The 17,261-nt window shown below is 44.9% G+C and overlaps 1 protein-coding gene across 1 annotated transcript in view; it reads right to left on the bottom strand.

Moving 5' to 3' along the window:
- Nucleotides 1–7,018: 7,018 nt before the first annotated feature.
- The window catches only part of LOC149525569 (uncharacterized), a 130,789-nt gene continuing 120,546 nt past the window's right edge, over nucleotides 7,019–17,261 (bottom strand). Inside the window, exons 3-5 of the mRNA XM_089775870.1 lie at nucleotides 7,958–8,125; nucleotides 7,507–7,644; nucleotides 7,019–7,072 (exon numbers count right to left, since the gene is read on the bottom strand). Of these exons, the coding sequence (XP_089631996.1) occupies nucleotides 7,019–7,072; nucleotides 7,507–7,644; nucleotides 7,958–8,125 (360 nt within the window). The remainder of the gene's footprint in view (nucleotides 7,073–7,506; nucleotides 7,645–7,957; nucleotides 8,126–17,261) is intronic.

Genomic DNA, 17,261 nt, shown 5'->3' on the forward strand with positions numbered 1-17,261 from the left:
ACTTCTGCAGCAGAGCATTATTCTTCAGCCTTGCCCCAAATCACTTGAGCATTGAGAAAATGGTGATCTTAAAGTCCAAAATGGTATTACATTTGCTTCTAATTAGATACAGCTTTCCACATTGAGATATTGTCTAGCAAAACACTCCCTGCAATTCAGTTGGACATGTCATTGCTGACACACCATACTAAACTACAGTGTAATATTGTTCTGAATTATTAAGCAAGTGCTGTATTGCTGGAGGTGGCTATGTTTCACTGATGGGTGAAGACAGAGGCTTGTTTCACACTTGCCACAGAAGAAGAGACTCACCTTTGATTCCCAGATGATCCTGTCACTATTTGTGGTCATCAGAAACTGACTACAGCTATTGTCCCTGGCACTATTAATGAGAATGGGCATATTCACCACTTGCTCTGAGGATCTGATCCCAAACCTAGTGAAGTCATTGGAAAAATTCCAGTAGACTTCAATGGCCTTTGGATCAAGCCATCTAAGGGTTGATTACTGCATCACTGTTTGTAGTTACAGTGATTCAAATAAATTTTTCCTTCCCTCCTACTGCTCAGAGGCCATACGCGCATATTTTTCCTCTTTCTCTGTTAGCATCACAGCATCTGGAGTCACTTTCATCTGCATCAGTGGCGCTCACATCCATAAAGTTTTTTTCATCTTTAAGTGTGAACATCTTGCATTAATTACCATTTTAGCCTGGCCTTCCTTTATATCTTTATAGGGACAATGTTTAATTATTTGCTCCAGCTCCTGGAAATAAGTGTATTTACAGCCCCTTTTTCAGCACAAGCTCCTGCTCTGTTTAGAATACTCCTTCTCTGAGGCTGGGTTCCCCAATCTGCATATGTGAGATGCAGACTAGTTCAAGAAGTATTTGCTAACATCAAAAGATGCACAGACAATTAAGCTTCTTTCCTATTCAATGGTTCCCCCCTGCAGAAGGCAGCCTATTACCATTTATATGGCTATTTTATGTAGCTATATAGCTAGACTAAAATGCTAGTATCCTCCTTCCTTTCCAGAGTGACTATGACATTCCTTGCTTTAAGTATTTTTGAATGCTAATTAGGCTATATCTGCCTCTGTCTATACTGTCTGCTACACGACAGCTCCCATCCAGTAACCACCTTGGAGCTACCATAGCTCTCACTAATTATCTGTTTTTCCATAATTCCAATCTCTCATCCAGGCCCAGTGTACTCCATGACAAACTGGACTTAAATTATGCAGTAACATCCCCTGGTTTCTCTGACAATAGTGCAGCAAACTGGAAATTTTGTAGCTGTGGATACATTTTAAAAATTGAGGTGATTATTGCATTAAATATAACAAAACAAATGGGAGAGAAAAGCCTATTACAATAAACTTAAATTTATTTTATACTGCACCTGCATTTAAAATGGGCTGCAAAAATATTGTACTGGCAATGCATAACTGCCTTGTAAAAGTTATTGGGAGATATGAAAGGTTTTGTCAACTGGGTATAGAACAGTTGGGCTTTTTGACAGCAGGGGAAGCATGAGAAGTGGATAGGGACTGTGGGACAAACATATTTAGTGGATGTTTCTTCTGAAAGGACAAGCCAGTGAAAAAGCCAACGTTAATATTTCAACTCACTCTCTCAGAGTTACGATTCTGAACTGCCAGAATCATCCATTTGCCTTGATTTACACTTGGGTCACATTTGCCAGATTATCTTTGCAGAGTTTCCAGACTCTCCAGCTGCGGGCTACTGGAGAGACTCGGTTTCCTAACTCTTTGTAAGCCTGCCTTGTAGGCTTCCACAGAGCCAGGGTTTCCAGGGTCCTTGGGAGCAGATTTTGTCTTGGAAACACTGAAACATCCATGCTGTGGGAACATTTCAAGGCTTCCAGCATGAAATATTGCAGAAATTGCACTTCTGCAAGCAATTTCCAGGGTTCAACTTTTTGTATCAGTTAGGGACAAAAAATTCTCCGAATCTTTGAAAATTTTTTGTAGAAGTGAAATTTAATTTTCCCACCAGTGCTACAAGATCCTGGGAAGTCTGTTGCATGTTTATATTTTATACCTATTTTTTGGGGGGGAGAAGGGGCTAGATAAATGGAAAACAGCTTTGTTACATTTCAAATTATATTTGTAGCACTGTGGTGATTGTTGGAAGAAGTGCTGGTGCAGGAAGAGAAATTTAAATCTCCTTGTTCTATTTATACTATATGGGGAAGATTTTCAAAAGTATGAATGGTGGCTACAATATCTACTGCCCATTGACTGTCAATTAGGATTAGGTGTCTGCCATTTGGGCCTTAAAAAATCTCCCTCTATGCACTATAACCTCTGTACTCAGAGTGTTCCTAATTTGGAAAAACCCGTGATATGGACCCTGGGAGATGAAGGTGGAAGTGGTTCTGTGCACTGCTACTTCCCCTCCCTCAGTGGTGTAGTGAGTGGATGGGAGGGGTAGTTGCCTCCAGGTGCCACACTAGGGGGCACCAATTTAGTTCCCCTCCACTCCCCCTGTCATCCCTCGGGCTCACCTGCTCCTTCTACCCCCACTGCTGGCAGCTAGAGCCTCCTCCCCGCCTCTCTGCCCCCAGCCCGACCCTCCTCCATCTCCGCCGGTGGGTTAGTGCATGCGGCGGCCCAGCCCCAAACTGGAGGGGGTAGGGGAAAATATGGTACAAGCTCCTCTCCCCTCCTCCCAGGGTTGGGCTCAGCAGGTGCGCCAGGTTCAGGACCCTGCCACACGGCGGCGGGATGTGTGCAAATTTTGTCTTTGCCCCTGGGCACATAACACCCTCGCTATGCCTCTGCCCTACCCCTATCTAGGAGAACAGCAGCACAGCGACACACTCTGCTGGATGCTTTTTCCCGCCTCTCCCACAGGCACTATATGGAAGATTAACCCTTCCGCAGTTGATCTTTTGGAGCTTGAATTAGCAGGTCTAGTGAAGACCCGCTAATTTGAACTGAGAGCATGTTCACTTCGGCGCCAGTAGTCCTGCTCCCATTGACCTCCTGCTGTGTGGACAGGATGAAAACTCGATTAAAGGTAAGTCAGCTCCAGCTATGTAATTAACGTAGCTGGAGTTGCATGTCTTAAGTCAACTTTCCCATTTAGCGTAGACCAGGCCATAGTGACAGGGAGTGGCTGGGGATGCAGAGTACCAAGTAAGCACCTTACCCCCATCCTCCTCATTGCCTCCCTGGAATGGTAAAATCTTTAATCCAGCAAACTCAGTTTCCCAGGGTTACTGGATTAAAGAGGTTCAAGTGTATTAAGACAAAGACTAAAGATTGTAGACTTTTTATGGTAAAACAAGTTTTCTGTATTTCCTGTTTTGTTGTGTCTTCTGTCAGTTTCAATTTCTGAAAATGTTAACGAGTGAGAAGGCATTGTGTCAGACAATCTGTGATCTTTTGCAATATGGGAAATGTCCATACTCCATTGAATTACAATGTTCTTCCAGAGAAAGAATTAATTGAAAATTTTGTCAAAGTTGAACTTGAGGATACAGGTTGTCTTTTCTCCACCTACGAGATTCTTTCATATAGACGGTGGACCACATGGGATGCATCCCTGCTATCTAAAAGTGTGAGAGTAACTTTGTAGTGCTATGGAGTGGGTAGGTCACTGCTTTGATTTTTGCTTTGCACACATCACCACAATATGAAAAAAACAGTGTCACAGTTGGAACACATGTAACTATAATTGACTTGAAAGCCTGAAATGTCTCTTTACTCCAGATTTGATTGAAAAGAAAAAGGAAGGGAATCAACAACCTTCATTAAAATTCCATGGGAACAAGGTAACTTTATTCCCAACCTACCTGCAATTTATTCCAAAGATACTGTCATTTTTCTTGAGTTTTTGTGCAAAAGGTTCCATGTCCATCACAAATAGGAGGTATCCCTGCCACATTCCTCTCTAAAGGCTCAGAGGAGCCATTGCTAACTTAGAATTCCTTTATTAAGCCCCTCAGTCAGTCAACTATCCATAAATCCCATAAGTTTCATTTAACATACCTGAAGGCTTTCTCTTGTTCACAGGACAATAACATTACAGACATCTGGGCCAAATAGATCATTCTTACAACTCTCCATATGTTATCTATTAATTAATGGCTTTAAATTAACTTTATCTAGTTTCCACTAATTAATTATGGTTGTAGAAAGTCCAGCCAATTAGCCCACCAGAATATCGCACCATCAATATTTAACAGGTATTCAGGTCTATGATAAGCACAAATTTATCTTTGTTAGGTTTCAAATCAATTAAAAATGAGCTTCCATTGATTCTGGAATTTGAGAGGATTCTAGGAGACTACTAGACAAATTAACAAGCTCCAAATTCCCACTGTCTTTGTTTGATGCCTTAGGCAGGCTCTTCTCTTTCCTGCTTTTCCTTCTTCTTTAACCTTATCTGTTTGCTCAACATTTATTTTACTTGGAATATGCCTTTTCTGGTTGCAGGTCCCTGGGGACTTGATCTACTGCCTTATTAATAGGGATCTATTGCTAATCTCAAAATGTAATACCAGCTTTTAAGGGTTTTTTACTTCTCCCTGCAGGCTTAATCATATAATCTTGAGTTACACGGAAACAGAAAAGTACAAATGGGAAGCCTGAATAATTTGGTGATTTTCTTTCTTTCTGCGGTATTTAAAAGGCCCCATTGCCACCACCCTGTGAGGCAGAGAAGTTATCACTATTTTGCATTAGAGGAACAAGTGGCTGAGTAACTTGCCCAGGGTCACATGAGAAGTCTGCGATGGAGCAGGGATTTGAACCTAGCTCTTGGCTATCTCCTGATGACTGCGCCAGCCTTCCTCTCTCATTCTGCTAAACTCCATGCTTTGTTTTAGAGGAAGTTAGGACAAATTTTAAAACCCTTTTTGTCTCTGGTCTGCCAATGGACCATATCATTCTGTAATGCTTCTCACTGAGTGATCCTTGTGTTTAGATTAGTGGAGCCAAATAATCATTGTCCTGGAATCAAATATCACAGCAAGTTCCTAGTCTCATAGAATCCATTGCAGAAGGGACCATTGCAATCATCCAGTGTGACAGCCTCTAGCACAGCCATAGAACTCCTCAGAATAATTCCAAGTGCCTATCTGTTAGAAAAACATCCAAGAATCCACCAAGACCTGACGGTTGTGAAATTGTGCTGACAGTTAATTACTCTCATGCATTGTGGAAACTGTATACAGTGTGCTCAGTCTATATACAAAGGAGATTCTTACTTCTTTCCCAAGAGTTTCCTTAAGAAGGGCTCAATATTTTTAAGAGTCTCACACAGACTCCCCTTGTCAGTCCTTTCTGATTGTCCTTTCATTCTTGTGTTATTTCCTCTCTCTCAGTTCTCCAAATCATCCATTTGTGCCTTCTTGCTCTCAACTACTCAAAGTCCCTTATCCACATCAGTAATTACGTTTAAATGTTTAAGCCTGCTCTAGCTTTAGTTTCTCTACTTTTTATTATAATTTCCTGAGAGAAGTTTGGCTATCAGATTGCACTGATGTGACTGATTCAAGCAGCAATTCTCTAGTGTTTGACAATCTTTCTCTATTGTACTTGGTTTGAAAGTGGAACATTGGACCACAGGTAATTCCTGTGTGGGTCCCACTGATTCTCTCTGGTAGCTGCAAAGACGATTTTTATATCCAAAGAGCGTGTCTGTACTAACATGTTGGCATTTGGGAACTCCAGCTGTTTTGTTAGGTGAGGTTTTGGGGCCTCCAAATTCTCTGTTATGTAAATTAGCACATTTAAAGTTAAGCTGTGCTGAGGAACTACTTTCAGGCAGCTCCTTATCTCTGTCTACTTTCCCCCGTGTAGTAGGGACCCAGTAGGTGACAAAAATGAAAAAAGAAAGATGCATGGAAAGGAGACTCTTTTCTGGGCTTATAGCAACAATTGCGTCAGTAGGTTCTTTGGGATAGAAAGGCAAAGAGAAGAAAACAGGACACTGGCTTTGTCTTTTCTGAACCTAACATCCCTGATCTCAAGATGCCATCTAGTCTTAGTGCTGCTGGAACAGTCTGTACAGTGGGGATGCTGAGGGCAGTGATCCAAACTGTAAACCCTGTATGTAATGAAAACCAGTTCAAGACAGGGGATGTGGCTGCACTTGCAGCATTCCTAGTTCCAGCATCTACATCTAGTTAAGTGCCCTGCATGGCAGGACTAAGTACTATTTAGACCAGTGTTTCTTAAACTTTTTAAGATGGAGGATCATCAAACAATATTTTTTTAATGAGGAACACCAATGAGTTTTTATTGAACAAAAAAAGTCGCCCGCTCCTTTAAGGGCGGCCATTTTGAATTCTATTGTTCTCTGCAGCACACCGGTGTGCCACAGAATATAGTTTAAGAAACACCGATTTATACTATCCTTGACCAGTGTTTGTCTAATACTGCTCTTAAACATCCCCAATGGCAGAGAATGCATGTCTTCCAAGGAAATGTATTCCAGTATTTAACTACCATGATAGCTAGAAAACTTTTCGTAACCTTTCATTGCTGCAATTAAAGCAACTGCTTCGTGTCTTACTATCAGAGGTTAAGGAGAATATTTTTTCTCCCTCATCCTTCTAATAATCTTTTGTTTACTTGAAAACTACTACCATGTCCCCACTCAGAGTTCGTCTATACCACATGCTTATTTCAATATAAGCTATTTTGGAATAAAAATTAGTATAAAATAGTGCATCTACACTACAAATGCCCATCAGAAAAGTGCTGAGCTATTTTGAAATAGAGAGTCCACAGTGATTGGAGTCTGAAACACATTTAAAGCCCCCCAGAAGCACTTTGGGCAGGGCATCAGGACAGCACTCACTTCCTGGAGCTGCTGCCTGAGGCTGTTTGAGGCTCCTGCTTAAAGGGATCCCCCTGTATAGTCATGTCTTGGGCTCCTCTTCTTTGCCTACCTCCTTGAAGGACAGCAAAATCTTTTCACTGCCTGCTCTGATTTCCCTTGCAGATACCACAGCACTCCATCCATGAAGCCAGAACTGCCTTACGGGTTGTGGTGCACCTTCTGCAGCTCTTTTTCTGGGATGCTTTCCAGGCCCTGAAAGAACACAACCCCCAGCTTATTGTGGAATTTCTGCATACAGAAGAACACCTTCCTGGAACTGTGTAAGTGGCTCACCCCTGCCCTCAGGTGATGAGACACCCACATGCGACTCGCCATCCCGCCTCCAGAGGCAGGTCGCCATCGCACTGTGGAAGCTCACCACACCAGATAGCTGCTGCTCCATCCAGAATCTGTTTGACATGGGAAGAGCTACCACTGGGGCCATGGTCATGCAGGTATGGCATTCTTGTGCTATTGTCCTAGGAGATTGTTGAACTGCTGGAATGGCGTTCCCTAGGGAAGGGGAGGGAATCGTGGAGGCTCTCTCCCTGAAAGGTTTTTCATTCCCACCTTCAGCAAGCCCTGCCAGGAGCTGGATTAATTTGGGGGTTGCTTGTGGCATGTGAGGAGTGGTTGGGCCCAGGGACCTCCCGAGGACCCTGGCAATCATGTGATTCCTTCTTCAGGTGGTGAGGGCCATCAACACCGTCCTGCTTTTCAGGTTCATCATCCTGGGTGACATGGACCCCCATCATCTCTGGTTTTGCCACCATGGTCTTCTCCATCTGCAGGGGGTCATTGACAGCACCCACATCCTCATCTGGGCCCCTACCCCCAGGTGTCCAAATATATCAACTGGAAGGAGTAATTTTCTATGGTTCTGCAGGCCTTCATGGACCACTGAGACTGGTTTGCCAACATTAACATTGGGTGTTGGCACATGACGCCCACATTTTTAGGAAGTCCATCCTGTACCAGAAGATGCAAGCCAGCACTTTTTTCCTTGACCTCACCATCAGGGTTGGGGAAGTGGACATGCCCATGTGCACTGTGAGGGATGCTGCCTACCCTTTGCTCCCCTGGCTGAGAAAGCCTTACTTGGGAGACCTGGAACAAAGCAAGGAAAGTTTCAATGCCAGGCTCAACAGGGCCTGCATTGTTGTCGAGGGTACCTTCAGCCATTTGAAAGGGCGGTTCTGCTGCCTCTTCACCCACCTGGACCTGAGCAAGCAGGAAGTCCCCCAGGTGATGGTGGCTTGCTGTGTCCTGCACAATATATGTGAAAATAAGAAGGAGACATTCCTGTCATGGTGGGGGGCAGAGGCTGGCAGTTGGCCAGGGTCTTTGAACAGCCATGAATGGCTGCCATCCAGCAGGCCCATCAGGGGGCTCTGCACATCCAAGAGGCCCTGAGGGAGAGTTTTTACACAAGGACCCCAGTAATACTCTCCCCTGAGCCTCCCCACAAGGGACCTGTGCATTGCCCCACTGTGCCTTTCTTCCCATATCCCTCCCTTCCCCTGCCATTCCTTTTCCTCTTCCTTTCCTCCCTCCCCTTCCCATGTTGATAAAATAAACCAGACCTTTTGTTTTGAAATAAGAAACTCTATTTTTGTTTAATTGGGGTAATTGTAACACGGAAGGGACTGGGGAAAGAACCTGGGAGGAGAGAGAAGAGGCTCAGGGATGGGGATGGGCATGGTGCCTGCTTTGGGTGGTCCCACCGCCTTATATGTGGGGCCTTTGGCAGCCATGGGGAGGGTTAGGGGGAGAAGCCATAAGGGAGGGGACAGGAGCAGCAGCGGACACCAGGTGGTTGATGGCGGCCATGTAAGCTGTGCACATGGTCTGGGCCTGCTGCAACAGGTCCTGCCAGGTGGTGCAGTGCAGCTCCAGGTCCACCTCCGGTCTGTGGTCCTGCTGTTCCAGAAACTGCTGCAGAGCATGTAGCCAGGCGATGTGCTCCTGCTGCAGATCATCTTGGAGTCACCTTCATCTGGGTCTAGAAGCTGTTGAGTGCTTGAAGGCAGGTCCGGCTCTATGGCTAGGAGTGCTGTGGTGTCTGCAAGGGCAACCAGAGCAGCCAGTGGGTCACACAGGGTCTGATGGCTAGCACAAGAGGTGTGGCTCATGCCTCACTCACAGCTGGTTCAGCTGTAAGGAAAAGTGAGAAGGGCCGTGATCGCAGGAGACAGCATTCCTGAAGCCAAGTCCTCATCTCTGAGCTGACACCGTAATGAAGGCAATGTGCTTTGAGCAAGGCCATTTTCAGCCTAGACAGTGGATTCGTTCCTTCAGGGACACAGATGTTCTGGGGGAAGCCTCATTATATCCATGTCCTGGGGACAAGCAGGCATGGGAAGGTGTTGGCCAGGCCAGGAGCCTGCGGGTGGGAGAGGGATGATGGGGTGGCTCAGCTTCCCTCCATGCCGTCTTGTACCCCTGCCCTCTGAGGGAAAACAGGGGAGGGAATTGGGGGAGGTGTGTGTGAGTGGCAGACGCCACTTGCTGGGGAAGATGCTGCTGGGGTCCCCTCCATTTTCTCTCCCTTGCTCTCCTGGCAGGCTCCCCTGGCAGGGGACCAGTGTCCTCTGCTTCCCCGGGAGCGCTTGTTGCCCCGGGAGTGTGGGCATGCCTGTGTGCTATGTGCTGCTCTGTTGTGTGTGTATCCGTGAGCCTGTCCTCCCTAGTAGTGCCTTGCGGTGGGAAGGTGTCCCACAATGGTGTCGGGAGTAAGGCAGGCTTGTCCAGAAACCCTGTGAGCAGCAGCACAAGATTCCTGAGCGGCTGCCTCATTGTGGCTGTGTGCTCCAGACTAGCACTCCATGTGCACCAATGTGCACAGGCTGCTGTGCGATCCCAAAACTAAGAAGACTGGGTAAGGAGTGTGCAGCCCCTCACCACCCACCATCTCCCCCGACATGTGTCCAGGGAAAGTAATGGAACTCATCTGATGGGCCTTCCAGCCTCGTCCAAGCCCTGAGTGACATCCTGGGAAGGAGGTACTGGCTCCACAGACAGACTGACCTCATTGTCCTCAGCATCCTCCTCCACAGCCACGCCCTCTGGGAGGCTGACAACAGGCATGCCCAGGCTGAAGTCAACAACAAGCGGGGGGAAGGGGCACCCATCAAAGGGTATGTCTACACTGCCACCTTAGGGTACGTCTAGACTACATGCCTCTGGCGACAGAGGCATGTAGATTAGGCTACCCGACAGAGTAAAATGAAGCGGCGATTTAAATAATCGCCGCTTCATTTAAATTTACATGGCTGCCGCGTTGAGCCGACAAACAGCTGATCAGCTGTTTGTCGGCTCAGCGCGATAGTCTGGACGCTCCCCTGCCGACATCAAAGGGAGTTGTCGACAACCCAGGTATGCCTCCTGGGATCAGCTGTTTGTCGGCTCAACGCGGCAGCCATGTAAATTTAAATGAAGCGGCGATTATTTAAATCGCCGCTTCATTTTACTCTGTCGGGTAGCCTAATCTACATGCCTCTGTCGCCAGAGGCATGTAGTCTAGACGTACCCTTAGTTCGAGCTAGGGCAGCTAATGTAGGCATTCGAACTTGCAAATGTTCGAATTTTCAGTAAATGTTCGAATTTACTCCTCATTGCAGGAGGAGTAACGGTAGTTCGAATTAGGAGCTTTAATTCGAACTACCTAGTCCGTGCCACGTGTCGCCGTGGGTAGGTAGTTCGAACTACGGGGCATTTAAAAATAGTGGCACCCGGGAACATGCAAATAAAGCCCGGGATATTTAAATTCCGGGCTTCATTTGCAAGTTCGAATGCCTATATTAGCCTCCCTAGTTCGAACTAGGGTGGCAGTGTAGACATACCCAAACTGGGTGAAGAAGTGGTAGGTCTGGGGTTGGCATAGGCCTGGCGGAGTTTCTTTATTTTCATTCTAACCTGGTCCAGAGCGCAGCTGTGTCCCCTCTGAGCCAGGCTGTCGGCCATGCGGCCTTAAATGTCCTCATTTCGCCATCTGATGGGGAGATCCTGGATGTTCCCCCCAGAGCTCAATGAGATCCAGGATCTCTGCATCAGTCCACGAGGGAGGTGGCTGCCTGCTCCCTTGCACGGGGATCTGTCAAGGTATCAGTCCACGAGGACTGTTGTCAGGGCTCTGCTGTGTGGCACATATTGAGTTGGGCCTGCTGTGTGCCACAAACCCTTTCCCCTGTGGCTGTAGCTTTAAGAGATGCAGGGGTAGGGGAACTACAGAGTTCTGTGGGAAGCTCTGGAGGCCGCTTATTTTGAAATAACTCAAACTGTGCTGTCTATACACACCCTATTTTGAAACAAAACCAAAATTGTCCAGTCCAATGTCCAGTCAAAACGACAAATGTCCCAACTCCTTGCAACTTGCAACTCCTCCCAGGGTGGTATCATCCACAAACTATATAAGCATACTCTTATGTCACTCTCTATGTCATTATCTAATAATTGATGAAGCTATTGAATAGAACTGGACTCCGAACTAATCCCTGCAGGACTCCACTTGTTATGCCCTTCTAGCTTGACTGTGAACAATTGATAACTTTGGAAAAATTGTTTTCCAGTTGGTTATGCATTCATTTTATAGTAGCTCCATCCACATTGTATTTCCCTAGCTTGTTTATGAAAACAGAGGTGCTGACTTTGGGATTTCCCCTGGGAGTGCTGGACTCCAACTCTGCCGTAGGCCCCACCCCACTTTACACTTTCCCGAAGCCCCCACTCCGCCTCTTTCTGTCCCTGTTCTATCCCTCTTCTTGCCCCAACTCCTATCCCTTCCCCCAGTGCCTCTTGTACACTGATGAAGAGCTGATTGCGGTGTGTGAGAGGAGAAGAGCTGATTGGTGGGCCATTGGCAGGCAAGAGGCTCTGTGGGGAAAGAAAAGGAGCTGACTTTCTGGACTGCCAGTGGGTGCCAAACACCCATTATTTTTTCCCTTGGGTGCTCCAGCCCCACAGCACCCACAAAGTCACTATCTAAGTATGGGAAGGTCATGTGAAACAGTATCAAAAGCCTTACCTAAGTCAGGCTATGCCATATCTACTACTGCCCTTCCCCCTTCCCTATCCACAAGATGTCAAAGAAAGCTGTTGGGTTGATTTGACATGATTTGTTCTTGAAAAATCCAGACTGACTGCTACTGAGCACCTTATTATCTTCTGAGTGTTTGCGAATTGATTAATTATTGGCTCCATGATTTTACAGAGGCACTGAAGTTAAACTGACTGGTTTTCCCTGGATTGTCCTTATTTCCCTCTTTATAGATTGACACTATATTTGTCCTTTCCTACTTCCCTGCAATCTCTCCCATCGTCCATGACTTTTCAAAGATAATCGCTAATAGCTCAGATATCATCTCAGTTAGCTCATTGAATATTCTAAGATGTACTTCAGTAGACCCCAATGACTTCAAGACAAGTAACTCGTTTTAAGTATTTTTAACTTGTTTTTTCTATATTTTGGCCTATGATCCTGAGTTTTATGGACATTCACCATGTTAAATATGTGCTACCGCTTACCCAGTTATTCTCTTTTTTTTTTGTATATTTGATTTTTCTTTCCTAAGAAAAGTGCTTTGCTTTTATTTTTATTGAATTTCATCTTATTGAATTCATATCAGTTCTAAATTTGTCAAGGTTGTTTTGAATTCTAATTCTGGCCTCAAAAGCACTACCCAGTTTGGTGTCATCTGCAAATTTTATAAGCATATTCTCCATTGCATTATTCTATTAATGAAAATATTTAGTAGTACCAGACCTAGTACTCATGCCAGAAGACCCCACTAGATATGCCCTCCCAGATTAACAGTGAACCATTGATAACCTCTCTAAGGGTATGTCTACACTACCCTCCTAGTTCGAACTAGGAGGGTAATGTAGGCATACCGCACTTGCAAATGAAGCCCAGGATTTGAATTTCCTGGGCTTCATTTGCATAAGCGGGACTCCGCCATTTTTAAACCCCGCTGGTTCGAACCCCGTGCCGCGCGGCTACACGCGGCACGAACTAGGTAGTTCGAACTAGGCTTCCTAGTTCTAACTACTGTTACTCCTCATTCCACGAGGAGTAACGGTAGTTCGAACTAGGAAGCCTAGTTCGAACTACCTAGTTCGTGCCGCGTGTAGCCGCGCGGCACGGGGTTCGAACCAGCGGGGATTTAAAAATGGCGGAGCCCCACTTATGCAAATGAAGCCCGGGAAATTCAAATCCCGGGCTTCATTTGCAAGTGCGGTATGCCTACATTACCCCGCTAGTTCAAACTAGCGGGGTAGTATAGACATACCCTAAGTGTGGTTTTTCAACTAGTAGTGCACCCACTGTACAATAATTTCATCTACATTTCCTTCTTATAAGAATATCATATAGGACTATGTTGAAAAGTCTTATATATAATGAATATATATTATGTGTACTTCTTCCCACCATCCACTAGCAGGTAACCCTGTCAAAAAAAGTCATGAGGTTGATTTGACATGATTTCTTCTTGACAAATCACCCTATCATCGTTTATGTCAGTGGTTTTCAAACTGGGATACTTGTACAATTGTGGTAATAGGAGGAATCTCTTTGCCTGTGCCTTGGGATGGTGGGACCTGGGGGGTCCCCCTCTTCCTTTGTGTGGGGAAGAGAAGATGCAGGTGCTCTTCATCCCAGTGTAGGGATGGCTGAGGACTCTGATTTCTCTTTATGGGTGGGTTGGGGGGTTCCCATCCATTGCATGGTGGTGCATATAATGCAAGAGTGGACAATAAAACAGCACGGGTTCACCAGGGTTAGTTAGCCTCTGACAGGCTGTTGCCACTATATTTCCCCAGGTATGAGCAATTACAGCTCCTGTAGGCTGTGCAACAGTCCAGACTGGTATATTGCTTCCTGCAGCTCCCATTGGCCAGGAATGGTGATCTACAGCCAACAGGAGCTGCAAGCACGTATACCTGTGTAGATGCAGGTAAATATAGCAGTGGTAGCCTGCCAGGGGCTAACCCAAGTGGACCGGATCTGGCCCATCGACTGGTATTTGCCCTTCCCTAATGTAGTGGGCAGGCACTAGTGGGGAGACATCTGCTGAGAGCAGCACGGCCAGCCAATGCTGGGACAATTTTAGAGCTCTGCAATGAGCCAGACTATTATGGTTCTGTCAGTACTGAGTGATTAAAATGAATGAAGCTCTCAATGATAATAAAATGACATTGAAACTTCCAATTTAATGTTTACAACAACCGGAACTCATCTATGGGACTATTTTTATGCAAAGCAAAAGTGTATATACTGTAAAATAATTGTATCTGGGACAACACACTCCAGTGCTTGTGCAATGTATCATCCCTTACAGACCTTTTGTCCCCACTGTTTCCAGAGGTATTTTATGACTCTCTTTCAGAAGGGTAAGCTAGAGATTACCTTATTTGGAAAGGGCTACACAGCCTAAAAAATGTGAAAACCACTTAGAAATTTAGGAACTTAGAAACTGAATTATAATTGGTCCTAATATCTTTCTGGCTAGTGAAGTTAGGTTGACTAGTCTGTCATTTCCTGTGTCCCTTTTTGAAGATAGGCATAACTCTCACCTTGTCCAAGATTTTCTAATCCCCAGTTCAGTGTTAATATGCTGCAAAGAGTTTTCACCCCGAGGCTTCACCTTCTCCCAGCTGTGTCGTCTTAAGCTCTTTAGCCTGTCATAATACCATAAATAATATCCTTCCTATACATATGATCCATTCAGTAGCCCATCTCTAGATCCCCACCAGAAATTGTTCCCCTCTCTAAAGGCAAAGTTAATTGCCCCAACCTGACACAGTAGAGGTTGAAGACTAGGTGAGCCCTTTCCATGGCCTTGTATAATGCTATAGTCATTTTTGCCCTGTTTATCAGAGGTTTTTTTTTTTGATGCAGGCTACAGCCCTGGTGTCCATCTATGATATAACTGAACAATTTGTTTTTCCTTTTCATATTATGATTAATTTAGAACCCTGCATGATTTTAAATATCCATAACATTCAGGACTTTACCCATCAGTGGATACAATACTTTACAATTTTAGATTAAAAAAATGCAGAGATTTATATTTATTCTTCTTACATGTTCTTCTTACAATCCATTGATCATTATATATACCAGTTTTTCTTAAACTTTTTAAGACCGAGGAACACCAAACAATAATTTTTTTATGAAGAACAAGGATTTTTTGTTGACCAAAAAAAAGCAGGGGGAGGAGGGCAAGTGGGACAGTTATGGAGGAAAAAAGGGTCGGAGGAAAATTATTGAGCAAAAAAAAAAAAAGTAAAAAGGTCGCCTGCCCCTTTAAGGATGGCCATTTTTAATTCTATTGTTCTCTGCGGCACACCTCCGACTGCCTAGCAGCACACCGGTGTGTGTCAGAACACAGTTTAAGAAACACTGATATATACATTAGCAGTCATTTGCTGGTTACTACCAAAATAGCCCTGTTACCTAAGAGGAACCATAAACACTACGGGTATGTCTAGACTACATGGCTCCGTTGACGGAGCCACGTAAATGAGTTTACTAGACATAGGAAAATGAAGTGGCGATTTAAACAATCGCCACTTCATTTACATCAAAATGGCCGCTGGGCTGTGCCGATCAGCTGTTTGGTGGCACAGCGGGGCAGTCTGGACGCGCCACGGTCGACAAGTGAAGCCTTTGTCGACTGCTCCGGTAAACTTCATTTCACGAGGCATACTGGAGCGGTCGACAAAGGCTTCACTTGTTGACTGCGACGTGTCCAGACTGCCCCGCTGTGCCACCAATCAGCTGATCGGCACAGCGTGGTGGCCATTTTGATGTAAATGAAGCGGTGATTATTTAAATTGCCGCTTCATTTTCCTATGTCTAGTAAACTTATCTACGTGGCTCCGTCGACGGAGCCATGTAGTCTAGACATACCCTAACTAAAAATGCAGTCTCTAATTTTAGAAAGTTAATGTCAGTGAGTCATGAGACCATGACAGTGAACTGATATATGTTATGAATGCTTTCCTGAGTTTGCACACAAACATTCATATTGCAGTATAAGAACAGTATAGGAATTGTTTCCAGAATGAAGGGAGTCTTGTCTGATTCTTCTTGCCCCCACATCAGTGTTTTTTTATTCAATTCCTCCTTTTTCATAATGTAAACAGATACACATCATAAGCCTGTACTCTGTCCCACTGAAGCACAAGCTTATATCAGAAGAGATGAGGAAGCCCATGTCTTTCAACTAAACATAAACAGAGGCAGGACTATTCCATAGAACATTCAACAGAAAATTTACAGGAGCCATACAAAAATAACTGGATATGTAAAAATGAGCTGCAAACCAGAGTCTGATATTTATCTTGCCTTCAGTGATCAGGAGGAAAAGAACCTTTCGGTGCTATTGTCTAGTGACATTTCCTAATATTTATAGTGCTCCAATTGTAACCTTTTGTTTGGTAGATAGTGAAGTTTGCACAGCATGCTGAGTATGTCATTAAACATTTGCCTGAAGATCTGAGAGCATCAATGACATGTCACATTTCCTCTGGATGTCATGAAAAATTATAGCTACTGTGACTCACACTTTAATAGCAGCTATTTGTGATATTTTAACCTAATGTACAGCCCCGGAGGAGAAACAACAGACACAATAAAGCATTTGCCAGGGACTTGCTGGAAGGAAGGGATTCAGAGTATTATTAGGATGCCAAATTAAAGAGAAAAGGCTCTTGTGTCAAATGTCAAAGGGTCTCTGTTTGTTAACTTCACTGTAATTTACGCCTTTATTATCTCAGAGAGCATGTACAGGAAAAGAAGAAATACTCTCTCTTGACCATTTTCTGTTCTCTGGGCTAAGGTGCAGGGCTGCAGTGATAAGGGTTAAGTGAAAAAAGACATGATTTGGTTACACTCCTATTTCTTTAATAAGTAAAATACTAAGCATTACAAGTTACCTTTCAATGCACCTCAGTAAGTTTCTTCTAGTGTGTATTGTGGCAGAGCTCCAGCTTTGCCTCAGGGGGTCCTGCTCTGAGCAGTTAGTGTTTGCCCTCAATGTAGCCTCTCGCCCTTTACTAGAGGCAAGGGTCAAAGCCTACTGAGCCACCTTCATCACAGGTTAGTCCCAGTCTCCCCTCTCCAGGGTAGACTCTGGAGTGCTGTGGGGAAGGTTATGGGGAACCCAGGCCAACTCATTACAGAAAAATTCCCTTGGAATTCACACCTCCAGATCAGCTGCTAGAAGTGGGCCTCATCCTCCTTGATTGGATCACCTCATCATCTCCAGCCTGATCCTGGCCTGCATATTTATTCCTGCCTCTGGAAATTTCCACTACATGCATCTGACGAAGTGGGTCTTTGCCCACGAAAGCTTATGCTCCTACACTTCAGTTAGTCTATAAGGTGCCACAGGACTCC

Source organism: Pelodiscus sinensis, chromosome 1 (assembly GCF_052426305.1).
Source record: "Pelodiscus sinensis isolate ZL-2025 chromosome 1, ASM5242630v1, whole genome shotgun sequence".
NCBI lineage: Eukaryota > Metazoa > Chordata > Testudines > Trionychidae > Pelodiscus > Pelodiscus sinensis.